A 23,033-nucleotide genomic window follows, 5' to 3' on the forward strand; every position below is an offset into this window, starting at 1 on the left:
CCATCCATCCCCATAACTCTTCATCTTGTAAAACTATAGATCAGTTAAACAATAACTCCCCATTCTCCCCTCCCACCAGCAACCATCATTACACTTTGTCTTTATGACTTTGACTACTGTAAGTACCTCATATAAGTGGAATCATACAGTATTTGTCTTTTTGTGACTGGCCTATTTCACTTCACAGAATGTCCCTAAGGTTCATCCATGTTGTAGCATATTGCAGAATTTCCTTACTTTTTAAGGCTGAATAATAGTTTTAAGTATATACATTTTGCTTATCCATTTATCTGTTGATGGACACTTGGGTTGCTCCCATGTTTTAGCTGTTGTGGATAATGCTGCTATGAACATGGGTTTACTCTCTCCAACACCTTGCTTTCAGTTCCTTTGGGGATTTACCCAGAAGGGGAATTGCTCGATCATATGGCAATTCTATTTTTAATTTTTTGAGGAACTGCCATACTGTTTTCCACCACAACTATAGCATTTTATATTGCCACCAACAGTGCACAAGGGTGGATTCTCCCCAGTTTCTCCACATCTTCATCATACTTGTTTTGTTTTTTTGATAATAGCAAACCTATTGGTTGTGAGTCAGTATCTCATTGTAGTTTTGATTTCATTTCTCTAATGATTAGTGATTTTGAGCATTTTTTCACGTGCTTATTGGCCATTTGTGTATCTTCTTTGGAGAAATGTCTATTCAAGATCTTTGTCCATTTTTGAATTGCGCTTTTTATTAAGTTTTAGGAGGTCGCTATGTATTCTAGATATTAATCCTTTATCAGATATATGATTTGCAAATATTTTCTCCCATTCTGTGGGTTGCCTTTTTACTGTCAATAGTGTCTTTTGATGCACAAAATTTAATTTTAATGAAGTCCAATCTGTCTGCTTTTTCTTTCATTACCTGTGCTTTTTGTGTCATATCCAAGAAATCATTGCCAAATCCAATGTCATAAAGCATTTGTCCTGTTTTCTTCTAAGAGTTTTATTGTTTTAGGTCTTACACTTCAGCTTTTTCTTAATAGAGCTTCCTATCATCACTTCCTATCATCAAGCTACTGGCTTTGCTTTTGACATTTCAAGATTTACTTATTATCCAGTTGTCTTTTGTTAAAAAAAAAGATTCATGCAAGAAAAATGTCAAGAGAATTATGGCTAAATGAATATTGAACCAGCCTTTTGGGTAAGGTAATGTCAGAATATAATTCTTCTACAGTGATAAGTAGCATGCTGTGCTATGGACCATGTAAAAATGGACTAAATATGAAAACTGTTTTTTTTTTTTTTTAGTGGTCGAGATGTAACTGGATTAAAAAAAAAACCTTACTGTTCAGAAATGCGAAAAATCGTTTTGTTCAGTATCACAACAACAGATTTCCCAATGGTTTTCTTTTCTTTTTTTTTTTTTTTTTAAACCCACATTTGTTTATCTATTTTTTGGCTGTGTTGGGTCTTCATTTCTGTGTGAGGGCCTTCTCTAGTTGTGGCAAGCGGGGGCCACTCTTCATCGCGGTGCGCGGGCCTCTCGCTATTGCGGCCTCTTTTGTTGCGGAGCACAGGCTCCAGACGCGCAGGATCAGTAGTTGTGGCTCATGGGCCTAGTTGCTCCATGGCATGTGGGATCTTCCCAGACCAGGGCTCGAACCCGTGTCCCCTGCATTAGCAGGCAGATTCTCAACCACTGCGCCACCAGGGAAGCCCCCAATGGCTTTCTTATTTAGCTCACAATCTCCTTGCAGTTTATACTATTTCAGTAAGGTCTCACTACTATCATTTCTTACCATGCACCTTTTTTTTTTTTTACTGTTTTTCAAGAGTCTAAGGACCATGCCCTCATTGTAGATGGCCTCAGTTATTTATCTTGCATAATTCTAAATTATTATACTATGAGAAATTATGCCTAGTCACACAGTCGTTGTTAATGAACCTTTAGAACGGGGTTTCTCAGCCTTAGCACTAGTAACATTTTGGGCCAGATAATTCCGTGTTGGGGGGGGTGGTCTGTCCTGTACGTTGTAGGATCTTTAGCAGCACCCTGGCCCCTACCCACTAGATGCTAATAACATACCCCCATCCCTTGCCAGGTGTGACGACCAGAAATAGCCCCTCAGGGGCAAAACTGCCCCTGGTTGAGAACCATTGCTTTAGACAAATTATTAAGGAGAGAGTATCCCATACTCCACTTCTGAATCTGAATAACCACTGGCAAGAGATGATGATTCACAGAGACCATTTTAATCTTCTCATTAGTCATTATGATGTTTTTCCTATGCAAAACTAAAACTGACAAAATTGCAGCCCACTGTGGCTCATGTTTCAGTAAGCCAAAAGAAGATTTCTATAAAATGTGTTTACATGTAAAATTTTAAAGTAATAGTAGTGGAGATATAATAAGAGGGATTGGGGATATATACATGCTATGACAGCCAACTGGCAATTTAAACTCATCGAACGAGGAGACTTTCACTCACTAAATAGCATTAAACACCTGCCTAAAATAAAAGGCAAATTAGACAGGATCTCTTCTGCCTTCCAAAGAGTGTTGAATTGAACTTAGACCTGTTACTATAAATAAATAAGGCATTTGTTCTCTCAAGAGCTAAGAGTTCAAAATCGAATACAAGATTTCTGTCAGTATTTTCTTCCTGGTCATAGCTGAGTCAGGGACATTAAAGATGAAAAAAAATTTTTTTCTGTTTTTGTTTTTTTATTTTTTTGAATTTTATTTATTTTTTTATACAGCAGGTTCTTATTAGTCATCAATTTTATACACATCAGTGTATACATGTCAATCCCAATTGCCCAATTCATCCCCCCCGCTGCTGCTTTCCCCCCTTGGTGTCCATACGTTTGTTCTCTACATCTGTGTCTCAATTTCTGCCCTGCAAACCGGTTCATCTGTACCATTTTTCTAGGTTCCACATATATGCGTTAATACACGATATTTGTTTTTCTCTTTCTGACTTACTTCACTCTGTATGACAGTAGAGATGAAATTTTAACTTGTCTACCTGTGATACATGATACTGTATTGAATAAGTAAGTAGTAATAGGCTAAGACCAGATTACGTCTAAAGGCCCTTGCAACACTAATATTCTAGTACTGTAACTGTTGGAATGAAAGAGATATAATTGAAACATCACAGGTATGTAACAATATGCTTATACATAATTACAATACCACCTTTAATCTTAGAAGATGGTTTTCTCACAGAACAATTTAGTAGTATCCACAGACGTGTTCTTAAAATGGGATTCACTTAGTTGTCATGGACACTTCTAAGATCAAAGATAAAAAGATGCTACCAGAATTTATATAGAAGGTGGTTTTATTAATTGTGGGGAAAAGTGGACAAAAGGATTGAAATGAATGTTAAGGATATGCTACTGCATGTCAACACGAGTTATCTAGTGTATGATTTCACAATGGAAGGTAGGCTGTAAAAATAGTTAATAATTGTTCAGTTTACGCATCTACAAAATAAAGTAAGCCTTAAAGGAGTTTCCAATTCCCATTTTTCATTTTTAAAAAATGTTGGTTATAGAAAAGCAGCATCACATTCAATCATTATCATACCAAGTAGTCAGCTTATTTAATACAGCAATATATTATACTTAAGATTAGCTCTTACCCAATGAATACAGGACAGAGAGAATTTTTAAATGTGTACCTTTACCAAATGAAATCAGTCTTCAAATACAACAGGAATTTTCCAGCACAGTCAAAAGATGAACTTAACTGTTAATTACAAAGCAGAATTAATTGACAGGATACAAACATTAGATTTTTACTAGTACAATTTAGATAATATTGTGTGCTGCTATTTTTAAAAGATCAAATGTTATTCAGCCAGTTATTACTTCAGTCATGCAGGTAGATGTTCTAATGGGCAATCTATTAAGATAAACTGATGTTAGTGTCTGTTAATCTGTTGAAGCTTGCATCAAATTTTAAACACAATTTACATTTTCATAATTTTATAGGTGCCATAAGAGATATGTGCCTTTTAACTAAATTCCTACTACAGCCCCTAGGGAAGTGTCACTTATTTGCGTTTCCAATATGAATTGGTACTATTATATTTGCCCATTTATAGATAACTGGAACAAAAAGCCCAAGAGATCCAACAATTGAAACCAGAAGAAAAGTCCACAGAAACATCCGATCAAGAACCTGGGCTATGAATTTCCAATCTTCAACAACCTGTATCAAAAAACAAAATACCCATGTTAAATAATTAAGACACAAAGTTCATAAATTTACACGTCAACTTGTAATATAAGTGGGTTATTTTGATAGAATTTTAATAAAATATAGTACTTAGATATTTTATAATAAACTTTAAAACATCTTGTAAATTCTTACTATATACAGTTATCTTTATTACTTGTTTGGCCCAGTAGTGTTTACTTATTTTAATTTTTGAAGATAATCCAGCCTGAAGTTAATTTCATGACAAATTAAAAGTTGGTTCAGAATAATATGTATTCAACAGCTGTTAATCTTCTTCCTCACCTCACCTGCTTTATTTTCCTAGGATTTCCTAGGGACCATTTTAACCTAAGCTCATGAGCTCAGAGCTTCTGGTGAGCTCATTCCCTCCCTGTTTTCGCAGCCCAAGCAGGGAGCTGGCTCAGCAGGTGTGAGTGACCTCAAGGAAAGGGCAGGCTGAGACCAGGCCTCGAGCACCAGAGGTTCCCTCCCACCAGGCCACTTCCTTGACCACAAGCTTCCCTAGCCCCTGTTCTCTATGAAGCACCGGGTCTTCTACAGGAACTGTGCCCCAAGTTTCAGGATAATATAGAGTTTAGAGGATTATAAACACCCTACTGCTTCTCTACTTATAAGTTTTTCCCCTGAAAATAAACCCCATTTACTGGCCCTCTTTGGAAGGAGCCCGGATCCTTTTGCACAACACTTTGCAGACATTCATTAAATCCCATCTCAATCCATATCATTATCTAATATCTGTATTTTTAAAAATTTATTTATTTATTTTTGGCTGTGTTGTGTCTTCGTTGCTGGGCACTGGCTTTCTCTAATTGTGGCGAGTGGAGGCTACTCTTCGTTGTGGTGCATGGGCTTCTCACTGTGGTGGCTTCTCTTGTTGTGGAGCATGGGTTCTAGGCACACGGGCTTCAGTAGTTGTGGCTCGTGGGCTCTAGAGCACAGGCTCAGTAGCTGTGGAGCACGGGCTTAGTTGCTTCACGGCATGTGGGATCTTCCCAGACCAGGGCTCGAACCTGTGTCCTCTGCATTGGCAGGCGGATTCTTAACCACTGCGCCACCAGGGAAGCCCCTAATATCTGTATATTTTAAGACTCCATTGATAGCTTCACCTTATAAACTAATTATACTTACACCAAATAGAAACTTTATGATCCACAAGCATTAAAAGTTTATTAGAGGGCTTCCCTGGTGGCGCAATGGTTAAGAGTCCGCCTGCTGATGCAGGGGACGCGGGTTCGTGCTCCGGTCCGGGAGGATCCCGCATGCCGCGGAGCGGCTGGGCTCGTGAGCCATGGCTGCTGAGCCTCTGCGTCTGGAGCCTGTGCTCCGTGACAGGAGAGGCCACAACAGTGAGAGGCCCGCGTACCACACACACGCAAAAAAAGTTTATTAGATTAAAACAACATTGTAAATCAACTATACTTCAATAAAATTTTTTTTTAAGTTTATTAGAAACATATGTCAAATGTCCCTTTGCGGGGAGGGCTGTTAGTTTACCGGATTCATTCCACCTGCTTACCACGCCTGCTAGAATTTTTTCCATTTAAAAAGGCTTTAGAGATTAGAATCCATATACATTTTTTATTCTAAGTACTATTTTATTATTTTTTGATTATATTAGTTTCAGGTGTACAACACAGTGATTCTAAATGTTTATAGATTATACTCCATTTAAGTTATTATAAAATATTGGCTATATTCCCTGTGCTGTACAATATATCTTGATAGCTTTTTTATATATAGTAGTTTGTACTTCTTAGTCCCCTGCCCCTACCTTTCCCCCCTCTTTCCTTTCACCACTGGTAACCACTAGTTTGTTCTCTATATCTGTGAGAGAATTCATATAATTTTAGTGCGACTATTCAAAGTAAATTCAATTATGAAAATAGTACTATAGTCATAGCTTTAAAAATATTACACAGGGCTTCCCTGGTGGCACAGTGGTTAAGAATCCATCTGCCAATGCAGGGGACGCGGGTTCGAGCCCTGGTCTGGGAGGATCCCACATGCCTCGGAGCAACTAAGCCTGCGAGCCACAACTACTGAGTCCGCATGCTACAACTACTGAAGCCCATGCGCCTAGAGCCTGTGCTCTGCAACAAGAGAAGCCACCGCAAAGAGAAGCCCGTGCACCGCAACGAAGAGTAGCCCCCGCTTGCTGCAACTAGAGAAAGCCACGTGCAGCAACAAAGATCCAACGCAGCCATAAATAAATAAATAAATAAATAAATAAATAAATAAATTACACAATAGAAATAAAGAATAGTGACAAGACTGAAATATTACATGTTTTGAAAGAAAACTCCAGTTCAATATGATCACATTAATAAAATGTATTCATAGTTCAATTCTTGCATTTTAAATATTAACCTTAAATAAGGAGCCAGTGAGTTATTTTTCTATAATAAAGTTTTGAGCAAATTTTTGTTTTTAAGCAAATTAAGCGTATTATTAAGTACTACACTAAGCTTCACTTGTACACGTTGATGTATAATATATAACACCTGAGAATACCTCACTGCTTTTGATTTCGCTAACATTCTTATAAGTGAACAACAAAAAGATTTATTCTAGAAAAATATCTTGGCTGTATTTATAAAGGCTCCATTAGACTCATTCTTTAAAAAATGAAATCACTTTTGATAAACTATAATGCAGTTGTGCCTGCAGATTACTATAGAATCCAGAAACAAAGTTACTGAAGATCAAATTAAAACAGTTAATCACGTCAGAGCCAAAAACCAAACAGCAGGATTACTATGCCTTAGAATAACAGAACAGTCAGCATAACACAAAATGTTTTCAAAAGTCATCCAAGATGCTGATGGGGGAAAAGGAGACGTGAGATTTGTGTACATGCCACATTTTGCAGATATTTTAACTGAAATTTTAGTAAAGATCTTTTACAGAACAGTGTGTCAACATCTCTGGCCCTCAAGCTATGCTTAGTCTTAAGGGTCATGCTGTTTGCCCGACTTAGAATGAAAACAGATCTGCATTTGTTAATATACGCGGTCACAGACCTCACGGACATCATTCTCCTTCATGACGTGTCTTGTAATGTAGCGAATGGAATCAAGTGCAGCTTCCAGTGTGTTTCTAGAAGATTTTGGTCCACGGCTGCTCTCAGTTTCCTCCTTCTGACTGAAGCACCTATCTACATGACTTCGCATGCAAAGCAGCGTCGGAAGCTTCTGAAGAAATATCTTGCGGACCCACGGAGCCATAGCGTTATGTGTTGAGGAAGAACGGTGATGGATGTTGATAGCAAAGACAGTGACCATGATGGATAGTGTCACAAAAATCATGGTAAACACCAGGTACTCTCCAATCAGAGGTATGACTTTGGAAGATGAGGGTATGATCTCTTCAATAACAAGAAGGAAGACAGTCAGAGACACGAGTACTGAAGTGCAGAGACAAATCTTTTCACCTTCATTTGAAGGAAGATAGAAGACAAGTATGGTTAAAAACGAGAGCCCAATACAGGGTATAATAAGGAACAAGGTATAAAAGAGAGGCAGACGCTTAATTACAAAGGAGTAAGTGATGTAAGGATACCAGCAACAGCTGTCGGTTCTGTTTCCTTTGCTTCCTGTTGCGCTCACAATTTCCCATTCTCCATTATCAAAAAAATCTCTCTTGTCAACATCTTGGTCCTCCAAAATTATATCAACCTGTGATCCATCGTAAGTCCAAGAACCAAATTTCATGGAACAGTTTTGGAGATCAAATGGGAAAAATGTGACATCAATGATACAGGAACTTTTGTAGTTTGCCGGTGGAGTCCAGGTAACAGTGCCGTCGTACCTGACGACAGTTTTCGTACTGGCCCCTTCAAAACGTCCATCTGCACTGAAATACACACATGCACAGTAACAATGCAGAGATTAAACACCCCGGGCATGCATTTTACAAGCCTAATATAAAAGAAAACCTATACCATAGCATGAAATACTTTTTAAATTATTACACTTGAGATATACCTGCTCCACGTAGGGGACTCTAGTTTAAGGACACTGCCCTTAAATATCTAACTCCATTGAAACTAAACCCCTATTTCCATATCTACTCCAGGACTGACAGATCTATATTCACAGGAGCCTGAGATTCAAGTGGTTGAAATGATTTCACTTTGATTACACACAAAATGGAATTAGGCTATTGATAACAAGGGATGTGCACAGAGCCAGAACCTGAGTCCACATTCCCAGACGCCCCCCTCTCCCCTCAGTGCTCTTCTCCCTCCATGACAGATACTGGATGCTTCCTACACTGACAGGGAAAGACCAATAGCCCCAAGCTGGGCACAGCCCTGGAAAACAGCCATCCCTCTCCAACTCTGCCATCATGTGAACTCACGCACTGAAGTCTAGCAGGAAACATCACCACCAACATGAGCTATCTTCGAAATATTGTTCTGTATCTTAAAATTCATGTGACTTTTGCACACTCCTATGTAATATATCCATGTTAAATATAAAAATGTTTGCAATGACTTAGAGTAAAATGATGCTCCAGGAAGCTGCATCATGCTTTGTTCACTCCTTGCATGCAGCTTTGTTCACTCCTTCCATGTTGAGAAGCATGGAGGTAAAGGTTTGAAAAGTGAGAGATATTTTTTGCTTAGCATTTGCTCTGTCCTCATGTCATTGCCTTCTTGCAAACAAGACAAAGTGCATTAGGATAAGCACAAATTCCCAGAAATGTCCTGGAGTGGTTGGTCCTAGAAAAAAATGAAACTGGCATCCAGAAGTATCCTCTCCCCTAAGTTAAAAACCATCCTCAAAACACACTTAGGTAGAATACCTACAAATATGAGTTAATAATTAATCCAACATTCCTTATTATGGGAAATTATTATACAGTATTTAAAGCAAAATTAGAAGGATGCACATTTAAACATAAAGGATGACCTTAACTATTTTTAACCATTACCAAAAAATATGGAAGGCAGTCTGCCAAATATGTAGTCTAGAAAATAAGAGTGTAAATGGGGATGTCAGGCTACTCCCCACGCACCACGTGTGAGCTGTGTGATCCTGGACAAGTGTAACTATCTTTGGCCTCCATTTTCTCATCTGTCAAATAGATGTGATCGTACCTGGTTCATAAGGTTATCTTGAGAACTGAATGAATAAAGATAAGGCACCGTGCATAATGCCAGGCACAGAGTAAGTCCACCATACACGTAAGTTTATAACAGTGGTTGCCACCAAGTGATGGTATAACAGGATTGGTTATATTCCCCCCAACTTCCTGATACCTTTTTGGACTTCCCAAATGTTTTACAAATTTTTGAAATCCAAGAACACTTATGATCAGAAAACAATATACCAAAAAAGGGAGAGGATCCACAGAACCTATTTGTAGGTTCATGAAATGAGAGAACACAAGATTAAGTCCTCTGACTTTATAGCTAAACAATTTTCAAAAGGAAGAAAAATTACTAGTGCCTAATAGTAATACAGTTGTTTTCTTTTGGAAACAGAAAATGGTATTCTGGATATAACTTACTTATCAAACAAAACAATGTCTGGCGTCCAGAGAGAGTCTGAAGGGACTCGTATAACTTTTATTCCACTGTAGTCGTCAGGGTTCCATCTCAGTTTTACATCTATCCATTCCTTTAAAACAAAGAAACCTGACTCAATTTCAATAAAATTAACAGTCAAAAACACTGAAAGCTATACTCTCTTTGCCAAATCCAGACACTTTAGACACGAAGTCACCTCTACTCCCAATAAAGAAAACTCACCTCCACGTCCTTCTTATGGGCACTGGAGGATATAGCCCTGTCCCCTCATGTGGTGGCTCTAGCCATGGTCCTCAGGAGACACAGGAGAGGACCAGAGCTGCGTACGTTCATGGATCTGCTCAACACCTCTTCTCCCACCAGCTGACCATGCCCAGCAGCTGCAGCCATGGGCACCTAAAGTCCAAGTTCAAGGGAAACATTCTCTTTTCTAGCTGTCTTGTCAATGACTGGCTGGACTGGTCCATGCAAAGAGCAGTTGGATTTATTACACATTCCACATAGTTAAACACCTTGTCCCACCTCCACACAGTAACAATTCTGTGATCATGTCAAGACTTGCACCCCGGGCTTCCCTGCCGATGCAGGGGACACGGGTTCGTGCCCTGGTCCGGGAAGATCCCACATGCCACGGAGCGGCTGGGCCCGTGAGCCATGGCCACTGAGCCTGTGCATCCGGAGCCTGTGCTCCGCAACGGGAGAGGCCACAACAGTGAGAGGCCCACGTACCGCAAAAAAAAAAAAAAAAGACTTGCACCCCAAGGAAAGCACACATGTCTTTCAGGAATTGGGGGTTAGGAAACTGGCAGTAGGTATTAAAAATCAGCAATAATAAAGAACAAAGGGAAGCACTCAACAGCAGTTGGGGACATCTGGCCCAGAAAGAAAAGAAGTCCTTTATATAAGAGAGACTATGAACATAAAAATAAATCATTACACTCTTGCCTGTTCCCATCTCACTTAAGAGTAAAAGCCAAAACCCTAGAGTGGCCTAGAAGCCACTACTCATAACCTATGCTAGGAACACCCATCGGCCTCCTGTTGCTTCACTGACCTCATCTCCTACACCATCCCATGGCCGCTCACCTCCAGCCAGCTGGCTTCTTTGCTGCTCCCTGAACACGCCAGGCACCCTCCAGCCTCAGGACCTTTTCACATTTGTGTCCCTCTGCCTGGAACAGTCCTCCCCCAGATACTCACATAGCTTGCTTCTCCCCCTCCTTCAAGTCTTTGTTCAAATATTACCTTCTCAGTGGTACTTCCCCTGCCCATCCTATTTAAAAGTACAGTCCCCAACACTCCTTATCTGCTTTCCCAGTGTATTTTTCTCCAAGCTTATCAGCTTGAAAGGTACTATATAACTTCCTATTTATTCCCCCCATTGGAATGAAGTTCCTTGAGGGCCTAGACTTTTGTCTGTTTTGTTCACTGCTGTTTCCCCAGTGCCCAAAACAGCGCCTGGCATATAGCGGGCACTCAAATAATATTAACTGAATGAATACAAGACTCCATCTACCTCATCCTTCAGCCTCCTGCCAATCCACCAAGACCAGATACTCATGCTACAAACCCTGTAGTAACAGTGGCACCAGTCAACAGTTGGGTGGCCTTTTGAATTTTATACATACCTGCTTCAACCAGACATTGGTTGTCATTAACTGATTTTTCTCATCCTATGAAATAAAAATTTAAATAAGGCTGATTATTTCAATTACGGAAACAATAATTGTTTAAATAAGAATTTTCTCAGTTTTATATAAACACTCCTCTCTATATAATACCTACGTTCTGTTCATCAATCCGGTTCTCTAGAAAAGCAGGGTATTTTCACCAGCCTAATTTCACATTATTCCTTCCAACATACTCTGTATTTCAGATAAGCTGCCCGAAAGGACACCATTGGCATTTTTAGATTTAATATTAATAGTCTCAGCTACTACATTTCCTCAAATCTAAGATGCAATCTAAGAATCACAACATTATTTTATGTACTTAGCACTAAGAAAGAAAAAGGCTGATAATGAATTGTAAGTTGTCATTAATTATAAGACATCTTGACTTCAGAAGTGCTAAAATGTGGAAAAATATGCATCTTACAATCAGTGAGATACAATGTGTGCATTCTTGAGGGACTATAACTTGTCATTTGCTTCTGCTGAGGCACATATTTGAATCTCTCCATGGAGCTGTTACGTAGAAAAAAATATGGAGGTCAGAGCCTTGAATGGCAACTTCATAAAGCTTTTACATCCTACTTTTCTAGAGGACCAGGGGTCCTTGCTACTTACATCTTCCTGCTGTCTTACCTTCACTTATGCCAGTCCTTCACTGAATTTTCAAGGCCTAATTAAAGTGATAACTCTTTCATTAAGTTTTACTGAAATATCATGGAGCCAACTGAACTAGTAAAAGATCATCATGATCATCAACCACAAACAGACCTTGTGTAGGATACAATGCTCAGAGCACACAGACACACAGAAGCACGAGGCAATCCCTACAGTTGGGTAGAGAGGATGGGATATAAATAGCTTAGGTGACTGGAGTGTTTCCATTCCCTATCCCATCCGAACAACAGGTGAATGACCTAGGAGAAAGGAGGAGGCCGGAAGGAAGCACATCCCTAGGGACAAAGACAGCTGTTAGGTCCCTACATGGAAAGAATGGGTCCTAGGAAATACAGCATGGCCATCCCTCTTACACTGTGTCTTCCAATGAGCAATTTTCCTTGATTAAAACACTAGAGCTGGAAAGGACCTAGAGATTCTATCTACTGTAATCCCTTCATTTTGCAAATATGAAAACTGGCCCAGTGAGGCAACTTGCTTAAAATCACACCACCAATTAGTGGTAAAACCGATTCTAAAGCTCAAAACTCCTAAATTTAAACGCTACGCCACCAGCTCTACTGTCCACCCCAAAGTCACACACCATCCAGAATAACTGCTGAGCCCTGTATTAGAATATGCCTTTCAGACAAAAGTTCTAACCAGAGGCATTAAAAATTAGGAAAGTTCTGGTAAACATATTACCTGTGATGCTGCATGGCAGTAGGTCATCTTTGAGAATCTAATGAAAATTATAGAACTTTTCACCAGAAAAGTGTGAACACACATAGATTTTGCTCTGTGAGCTAGGACCTAGTCCATACTTAGTATCTTTAATAGTAACAGAGATAAAAGAAAAACCCATAAGTTCACAACTGGTCCCAAAGATGTGGGTTAGCCATTGCCTTAGGGGATACAGCCTCTTTTAACCTCAAGTATCCCTTGAGCATCTGTCACGTGTTCAACACAGTGGAGGATGCAACAAAAACCAAACTGAGGGACTTCCCTGGTGGCGCAGTGGTTAAGAATCCACCTGTCAATGCAGGGGACACAGGTTCGAGCCCTGGTCCGGGAAGATCCCACATGCTGCGGAGCAACTAAGCCCCTGTGCCACAACTACTGAGCCTGCGCTCTAGAGCCCATGAGCCACAACTACTGAAGCCTGCGCTCCGCAACAAGAGAAGCCACCACGATGAGAAGCCCCCACACCACAATGAAGAGTAGCCCCCTCTTGCCGCAACTAGAAAAAGCCTGCATGCAGCAACAAAGACCCAACGCAGCCAAAAATAAATAAATAAATTAATTGATTAATTTAAAAAAAAACCCAAACTGAGTGAAGACAAATGTATGATGACACTCAGGAGGAAACCACAGATAAAGAAATGTTAACTACTCAGAAGCATAGCAGAAAAGTTTTAGGGGTAATAGGGTTTTTTTTAACCTGACCATAAAAATAAAGTCAAAACAAACAAGCCAACACTGATATTTTAAAAAGACAGAGCGAGAACACGTAGGAAATAAGATAGGAATCTGAGGAAACTTCAAGGAAGAGCCACTAAACATGATCACAAGGTTGCGGGGCAAAGACCTTAGCGATTAAAAGGAACATAAACCCACTGAGAAGCAATTCAGTGAAGCTTCTATCAATGTCCAGGGCCCTTGACCCTCATCTTCCTTGACTCCAGTCCTCCTCCCTCTCATTGACACTGACCGTATATTTTCTGGGCTCTTCTCTCAAGAAGCAGCCCTTCCTCAACGTCTCTGCTTGGCTAACCCTTGCTTCTACTTTCTATGAATGTTCTTCAAGGATCAGGCTCCTGCTCTCTCTGCTTTAAAACTGCATCAATTCAAAGTTTTCAACAATCACTCCCAGGCCAGCAATTCCAAACTGACATCCTGAGCCTCATCTCTCACCTCGGAGCCAGTCTTGACCTTCCAAGGGCCTCAGTGAACATTTTCTTTTGAATGTACCACAATGACCTCATACCAAAAGCAAACCCATTGTCTTTTCTGCCCTGCCTCCATAACAACCAATTTTCTCTTTCAAATTGGTTACCCTTCTAACCACCTAGGCTTCAAAATAAGACACCTCCCTCCATATTCAGTGGTCAAGTCCTGTTCCTTCTTATATTTGGTCTAACTTGCCTGTCAAGCTTCTAATCTTTAACTCTTTGAAGCCACGTATTTAACTATCTTATTGATCCTCTTAAAGTACTGCTTTTACCATGTCTGTTACCCATCAGATCTCTCATTCATTCAGCATTTACTGCGTGCCAGACACCATGCTAGGCTCTGGGACAGACACAAGGACTAAAGCTCACTCTGCTTTGAGGCGGCCCTGCCAGCACATGAGTGCCAGTCAGTGTAACTGGAACAGAAGAGAGACTGTCTTAGGAAGTTTGGATTTCAGAGTCTGACAGATGAATTTGGCCTTGAAGGATAAATGGCTTGCGCTGAGAAGGAAAGTTCTCCAAACAGAAGCAACGGCAGGGGCAAAGGCACAGTGGCACACAGGCATCACTCCTCACCTCCTCTACCATCCAGTCAGATCATCAATCTAAACAGCCGAACAAAAAGGCTCAGTATCGCTTATGTACCTGTGATTATACTGTTCCTTGTTATTAAAGTTCTTTCCTCTCTGCATGCCAGATCCTACACTTAGCACAAGCCCAGCTCAAGTGTCACTTCTTCTACCCAGGCTTCTTTGATAATCTCAATCATCAAGATCTGAAATCCCAGATCTCTGTGACATCATGATTTAGTACTGCAGCATTCTACACTTACTCCATTTACATGCTGACAGTCCCAGCTAGAAAGAAAAATTGAAAGCAAGCCCTACTAACTTACTTCCTACTTTGCTATGTTTAATTTATATTTAAAATCTTCCTGTATTGCCTAGCAAAGGATCAAGCACAGAGTCCATATTCATTGATCATTCTGGAAGCAATTAGGTTACATATATCAGTCAACAGACTTCAAAAATGTATATCCTTTGATTTATCACCTTTCTTAAGGAAAGGAGAAATTCAAACATTTATATACAAATATTCATCATTGTCCTTTATAATAGGAAAAATTGGGAACAAGCTTCTGCCAACAATAAGAGAATGTTTAAATAAATTATAAATGAAATATAGCCATTAAAAATTACATTTGAAGATTATGTAATAACATAAGAAAATGTTCATCATGTAACAATAGGGGAAAAAGCAGTAATCAAAATTATATCTAAAATAATATTTCAATTTTGTAACATATTCACAAAGAAAAAACTGGCAAGAAACACAACAAAATGTTAGCAATGGTCATTTCTGGGTGGTAGAATTACAGTCAAGTTTTATTTTCTTATTTGTATTTTTTTGAACTTTCTAAACTCTTTCCAAAAATCATGCATTGCTTCTCTAATCAGAAAATAAAGGCACACCTATAAATGTTATCTATATCCATCCATCCATACACACACACATATTTGACTATTCTGGGAACACAACAGGGAAACAATTATTGATTGACATGATCAGAAAAAGAAGAAACTAGTTTAAAAATTAGCATGAACCTTTTAGTTTAAAATAGAAATAATCTCTTGACAATAAGAACAAGTTACGATGGGGAATTTACTACCTGGTAAATGTCACATGGAAAAACCCAAGAAATGTTTTAAGTGTGATACTGAAGCAATGATCTGTTGAGATCCCTTTTTGGTCCTAAAAATCTACAACTCTAACTCTTGGGTTTTTTTCTTTTAAAATTTTTGACTTTTTGGTCATATTTTTTAACACATTTAAGGAGAAACTTCCATATAAAGGGTTTAATATCTTTGAATTTATTAAAAAATAGACCTATTTTAATTACCAAATGAGATAAAATGATTTCTAAACTACACAAGATTATATAAACATACAGTATTCCTATGTCTGTGGTGCAATAACTGTTTTTCCCTGGTGAGTTCCTGGAGGAAAAGGACTATGTTCATTCACCTTTGTAATCTTTGCAGCCGAGCACGGTGCCTGGGCACACAATAGGCTCTCCATAGATCTGTGTGAAATTGAATATGGAATGATATGCACACCTACCACATCCACTAATTGCGATATTGCAAGGCCAAACTTTATTTTTATTTTGTCATTCAGGTGTTCCACTGGACGAACCCATCTCTCGTAGTCTTGAAATAAATCCTTAAACAAACTATCTTCATGTTTGGCAACAAAGGATGGTTCAGCTAATCCTGTATAACAAATTTTTAAAAGTTAGTGAATTGGCTTCTCTCCCACCAAATACCTCTACTTTAAAAAAGTTTTGCATTACTAATGAACCAAAGTATTATTTAGGCTATTGTCAAAGGCGATTTTAAAACGAAGGAGATTTTAAAATGTTTGTGATCAATAAGGGACACTCTGGTTCAGATATATTTCTTAGTTAAATCAGATTATTCACATGGAAATATGCTGAATTCCGAAAGAAGCACTCAGTACTTAATACAGAGTAATTTAAAATCTAAGTAACAAAAGCTTTTAAATTACCAGGCCTAGGGGGGTTGCTTGTCATAAAATTCCAAACCTAGAAAACAGACATATTAAAGTTTATTGATCAACTATAAATGTAAAATAAACATGCTTTAATTTACATGCTTTTAATATACAAATATATAAATATTGAACAAATTATTCAGATTTGTCATACATTTGTTTGCTATACATTTGTATACAATTACCTTAGGGCCTAAGACTTAAAAAAAAAAAAAAGATAAAATTTGCCAGGTGCAAAGGTCAGTGGTATTTTAGCACAAAACCTTAATGGTGCACTCAAATTCTACTTAGAGGTCATGTTTCTTTAGCTGGTTCTAAATGTTTTAAGTTTATACTGCTCATAAACCTCAAAATATTAAGAGGGAGATGATCCAATACATTCCCTCACTTCACAAATGAGGATATATGACCAGAAAGGCCAGTGCTAGAGAGCTCATCAGTGGCGGAGCTCTGAAGGCCTCCCCTCTACCTTTTGCTCTTTCCACCCTAACATCTTCCACCTTGTGACAACTTTCTAAAAGAGCTTAATATCACATGCTGAGACCTCAAGCCCACACCAGTGTTTGTTCATTCATTCATTCAACAAACATTTAACAGAATGTGCCTTGTATCAGGCACCATGCCAGATGCTGGAAATACACTGGTAATCAAAGACAGCATCCACATTTACAGCCTAGTAGTAAGAACTGGCTCCGAAAATGTGATACTGTATATAAGCTAAATTCTATAGAAACTGAATCAAACTAAAAAATTATATTTTAAAAGTTGTTGTGAGGACTTCCCTGGTGGTGCAGTGGTTAAGAATCCGCTTGACAATTCAGGGGACGAAGCTTGGGGCCCTGGTTCAAGATCCCACATGCCATGGAGCAACTAAGCCTGTGTGCCACAACTACTGAGTTTGCACTCTAGAGTCCACTCTAGAGCCCACAACTACTGAGCTCACGTGCCACAACTACTGATGCGCACACGCCTAGAGCCCATGCTCCGCAACAAGAGAAGCCACCGCAATAAGAAGCCCGCGCACCACAACGAAGACTAGCCCCTGGTCGCCGCAACTAGAGAAAGCCAGTGCACAGCAGTGAAGACCCAATGCAGCCAAAAATAAATAAATTTATATATATTAAAAAAAATTGTTGTGAATAGTTAACATGTGCTCATCCTAATCAAAATAAATACTTTAAATCAATCACTTTCAACCTAGGTTCCTTGGAATCCAGGGGCATTTATACTATACTGTTCTCATTTATATCATACTGTTCTGCATTATTTTTCAATTACATCACATAAGTCTTGGGTCACCAAAGAAACCAATATCCTGGAACGTAGGAATCATTTCTTTAGTTTGGCATTGCTAAAGTATAATACTTAGTATTGATCGCAGTAGTTACTTAAGAGTAGTTTTTCTTCCCTCATTGCTTAAAGAGGAAATGAGGGGAGATTGGTTCAAGATGGCGGAGTAGAAGGACATGCTCTCACTCCCTCCTGCAAGAGCACCGGAATCACAACTAACTGCTCAAAAATCATGAACAGGAAGACACTGGAACTCACCAAAAAAGATACCCCACATCCAAAGACAAAGGAGAAGCCACAATGAGATGGTAGGAGGGGCGCAATCACAATAAAATCAAATCCCATAACTGCTGGGTGGGTGACCCACAAAATAGAGAACACTTATGCCACAGAAGTCCACCCACTGGAATGAAGGTTCTGAGCCCCATGTCAGGCTTCCCAACCTGGAGGTCCAGCAATGGGAGGAGGAATTCCTAGAGAATCAGACTTTGAAGGCTAGCACGAATTGATTGCAGGACTTCAACAGGACTGGGGGAAACAGAGACTCCACTCTTGGAGGGCACACACAAAGTAGTGTGCACATCAGGACCCAGGGGAAGGAGCAGTGACCCCATAGGAGACTGAACCAGACCCACCTGCTGGTGTTAGAGGGTATCCCGCAGAGGCGGGGGGTGGCTGTGGCTCACCGTGAGGACAAGGACACTGGCAGCAGAAGTTCTGGGAAATATTCCTTGGCGTGAGCCCTCCCAGGGTCTGCCATTAGCCCCACCAAAGAGCCTGCATAGGCTCCAGTGTTGGGTCGCCTCAGGCCAAACAAGCAACAAGCAGGGAACCCAACCCCACCCATCAGCAGACAAGCAGATTAAAGTTTTACTGAGCTCTGCCCACAGCAACAGCCAGCTCTACCCACCACCAGTCCCTCCCATTAGAAAACTTGCACAAGCCTCTTAGATAGCCTCATCCACCAGAGGGCAGACAGCAGAAGCAAGAAGAACTACAATCCTGCAGCCTGTGGAACAAAAACCACATTCACAGAAAGATAGACAAGATGAAAAGGCAGAGAGCTACGTACCAGATGAAGGAACAAGACAAAACCCCAGAAAAACAACTACATGAAGTGGAGATAGGCAACCTTCCAGAAAAAGAATTCAGAATAATGATAGTGAAGATGATCCAGGACCCTGGAAATAGAATGGAGGCAAAGATCGACAAGATGCAAGAAATGTTCAACAAAGACTTAGAAGAATTAAAGAACAAATGGAGATGAACAATACAATACCTGAAATGAAAAATACACTAGAAGGAATCAATAGCAGAAAAACTGAGGCAGAAGAATGGATAAGTGAAATGGAAGACACAATTGTGGAATTCACTGGTACGGAACAGAATAAAGAAAAAAGAATGAAAAGAAATGAGGACAGACTAAGAGACCTCTGGGACAACATTAAATGCAAAAACATTCGCATTATAGGGGTCCCAGAAGGAGAAGAGAAAGAGAAAGGACCCAAGAAAATATTTGAAGAGATTATAGTCGAAAATTTCCCTAACACGGGGAAGGAAATAGCCACTCAAGTCCAGGAAGTGCAGAAAGTCCCATACAGGATAAACCCAAGGAGAAACACACCGAGACAAATAGTAATCAAATTGGCAAAAATTAAACACAAAGAAAAACTACTGAAAGCAGCAAGGGAAAAATGACAAATAACATGCAAGGGAACTCCCATAAGGTTAACAGCTGATTTCTCAGCAGAAACTCTACAAGCCAGAAGGGAGTGGCATGATATACATAAAGTGATGAAAGGGAAGAACCTACAACCAAGATGACTCTACCAGGAAAGGATCTCATTCAGATTCCATGCAGAAATCAAAAGCTTTACAGACAAGCAAAAGCTAAGAGAATGCAGCACCACCAAAAACTAAGAGAATTCAACACCACCAAAGCTCTACAACAAATGCTAAAGGAACTTCTCTAAGTGGGAAACAAAAGAGAAGAAAAGGACCTACAAAAACAAACCCAAAACAATTAAGAAAATTGTAATAGGAACATACATATCGATAATTATCTTAAACGTGATGGATTAAATGCTCCAACCAAAAGACACAGGTTTGCTGAATGGATACAAAAACAACACCCATCTATATGTGGTCTACAAGAGACCCACTTCAGACCTATGGACACATACAGACTGAAAATAAAGGGATGGAAAAAGATATTCCATGCAAATGGAAATCAAAAGAAAGCTGGAGTAGCAATACTCATATCAGATAAAATAGAATTTAAAATAAAGAATGTTACAAGAGACAAGGAAAGACACTAAATGATCAAGGGATCACTCCAAGAAGAAGATATAGCAATTATAAATATATATGCACCCAACATAGGAGCACCTCAATATATAAGGCAACTGCTAACAGCTATAAAAGAGGAAATCGACAGTAACACAGTAATAGTGGGGGACTTTAACACCTCACTTACACCAATGGACAGATCATCCAAACAGAAAATTAATAAGGAAACACAAGCTTTAAATGACACAATAGACCAGATAGATTTAATTGATATTTATAGGACATTTCATCCAAAAACAGCAGATTACACCTTCTTCTCAAGTGCGCATGGAACATTCTCCAGGATAGATCATATCATGGGTCACAAATCAAGGCTTAGTGAATTTAAGAAAATTGAAATCATATCAAGCAACTTTTCTGACCACAATGCTATGAGATTAGAAATCAATTACAGGGAAAAACCCATAAAAAACACAAACACATGGAGGCTAAACAATACGTTACTAAGTAACCAAGAGATCACTGAAGAAATCAAAGAGGAAATAAAAAAAAACCTAGAGACAAATGACAATGAAAACACGATGATCCAAAACCTATGGGATGCAGCAAAAGCAGTTCTAAGAGGGAAATTTATAGCAGTACAATACTACCTCAAGAAACAACAAACATCTCAAATAAACCATCTAACCTTACACCTAAAGGAACTAGAGAAAGAAGAACAAACAAAACACAAAATTAGTAGAAGGAAAGAAACCATAAAGATCAGAGCAGAAATAAATGAAATAGAAACAAAGAAAACAATAGCAAAGATCAATAAAACTAAAAGCTGGTTCTCTGAGAAGATAAACAAAATTGATAAACCTTTAGCCAGACTCCTCAAGAAAAGGAGGGAGAGGACTCAAATCAATAAAATTAGAAATGAAAAAGGAGAAGTTACAACAGACACTGCAGAAATACAAAGCATCCTAAGAGACTACTACAAGCAACTCTATGCCAATAAAATGGACAACCTGGAAGAAATGGACAAATTCCTAGAAAGGTATAACCTTCCAACACTGAACCAGGAAGAAGCAGAAACTATGAACAGACCAATCACAAGTAATGAAATTGAAACTGTGATTAAAAATCTTCCAACAAACAAAAGTCCAGGACCAGATGGCTTCACAGGTGAATTCTACCAAACATAGAGAAGAGCTAACACCCATCCTTCTCAAACTCTTCCAAAAAAATGCAGATGAAGGAACACTCCCAAACTCATTCTCTGAGGCCACCATCACCCTGATACCGAAACCAAAGATACTACCAAGAAAGAAAATTACAGACCAATATCACTGATGAATATAGATGCAAAAATCCTCAACAAAATACTGGCAAACAGAATCCAACAACACATTAAAAGGATCATACACCATGATCAAGTGGGATTTATCCCAGGGATGCAAGGATTCTTCAGTATACGCAAATCAATCAATGTGATACACCATATTAACAAATTGAAGAATAAAAACCATATGATCATCTCCATAGATGCAGAAAAAACTTCTGACAAAATTCAACACCAATTTATGATAAAAACTCTCCCGAAAGTGGGCACAGAGGGAACCTACCTCAACATAATAAAGGCCATATACGACAAACCCACAGCAAACATCATTCTCAATGGTGAAAAACTGAAAGCATTTCCTCTAAGATCAGGAACAAGACAAGGATGTCCACTCTCACCACTATTATTCAATATAGTTTTGGAAGTCCTAGCCATGGCAATCAGAGAAGCAAAAGAAATAAAAGGAATACAAATTGGAAAAGAAGAAGTAAAACTGTCACTGTTTGCAGACGACATGATACAATACACAGAGAATCCTAAAGATGCTACCAGAAAACTACTAGAGCTAATCAATGAATTTGGTAAAGTAGCAGGATACAAAATTAATGCACAGAAATCCTCTTGCATTCCTGTACACTAATGACGAAAAATCTGAAAGAGAAATTAAGGAAACACTCCCATTTACCACTGCAACAAAAAGAATAAAATGCCTAGGAATAAACCTACCTAGGGAGACAAAAGACCTGTATGCAGAAAAGTATAAGATACTGATGAAAGAAATTAAAGATAATATAAACAGATGGACAGACATACCATGTTCTTGGGTTGGAAGAATCAATAATGTGAAAATGACTATACTACCCAAAGCAATCTACAGATTCAATACAATCCCTATCAAATTACCAATGGCAGTTTTTACAGAACTAGAACAAAAAATCTTAAAATTGTATGGAGACACAAAACACCCCGAATAGCCAAAGTGGTCTTGAGGGGAAAAAAACAGAGCTGGAGGAATCAGACTCCCTGACTTCAGACTATACAACAAAGCTACAGTAATCAAGACAATATGGTACTGGCACAAGAACAGAAATATAGATCAATACAACAGGATAGAAAGCCCAGAGATAAACCCATGCACCTATGGTCAACTAATCTTTGACAAAGGAGGCAGGATATACAATGGAGAAAAGACAGCCTCTTCAATAAGTGGTGCTTGGAAAACTGGACAGGTACATGTAAAAGAATGAAATTAGAACACTCCCTAACACCATACACAAAAATAAACTCAAAATGGATTAAAGACCTAAATGTAAGACCGGACACTATAAAATTCTTAGAGGAAAACATAAGAAGAACACTCTTTGACTTAAATGACAGCAAGATCTTTTTGATCCACCTCCTAGAGTAATGGAAATAAAAACAAAAATGATCAAGTGGGACCTAATGAAACTTAAAAGCTTTTGCTCAGCAAAAGGAACTACAAGCAATACGAAAAGACAAC

At 39.0% G+C, this 23,033-nt stretch overlaps 1 protein-coding gene across 2 annotated transcripts in view; it reads right to left on the bottom strand.

Moving 5' to 3' along the window:
- Positions 1-2,858: 2,858 nt before the first annotated feature.
- CHRNA5 (cholinergic receptor nicotinic alpha 5 subunit) overlaps positions 2,859-23,033 on the bottom strand; it is a 52,431-nt gene continuing 32,256 nt past the window's right edge. Inside the window, exons 2-6 of one of the 2 annotated variants that reach the window (XM_082618879.1) lie at positions 16,177-16,328; positions 11,405-11,449; positions 9,758-9,867; positions 7,264-8,095; positions 2,859-4,213 (exon numbers count right to left, since the gene is read on the bottom strand). In XM_082618879.1, coding sequence (XP_082475005.1) covers positions 4,052-4,213; positions 7,264-8,095; positions 9,758-9,867; positions 11,405-11,449; positions 16,177-16,328 — 1,301 coding nt within the window. In that variant the 3' untranslated portion in view covers positions 2,859-4,051. Of the gene's footprint in view, positions 4,214-7,263; positions 8,096-9,757; positions 9,868-11,404; positions 11,450-16,176; positions 16,329-23,033 lie in introns of those variants that run through there. The other variant, XM_082618880.1, reaches the window with a different exon arrangement.

The sequence above is a fragment of the Mesoplodon mirus genome (assembly GCF_964341445.2).
Source record: "Mesoplodon mirus genome assembly, chromosome: 4".
Lineage (NCBI taxonomy): Eukaryota > Metazoa > Chordata > Mammalia > Artiodactyla > Ziphiidae > Mesoplodon > Mesoplodon mirus.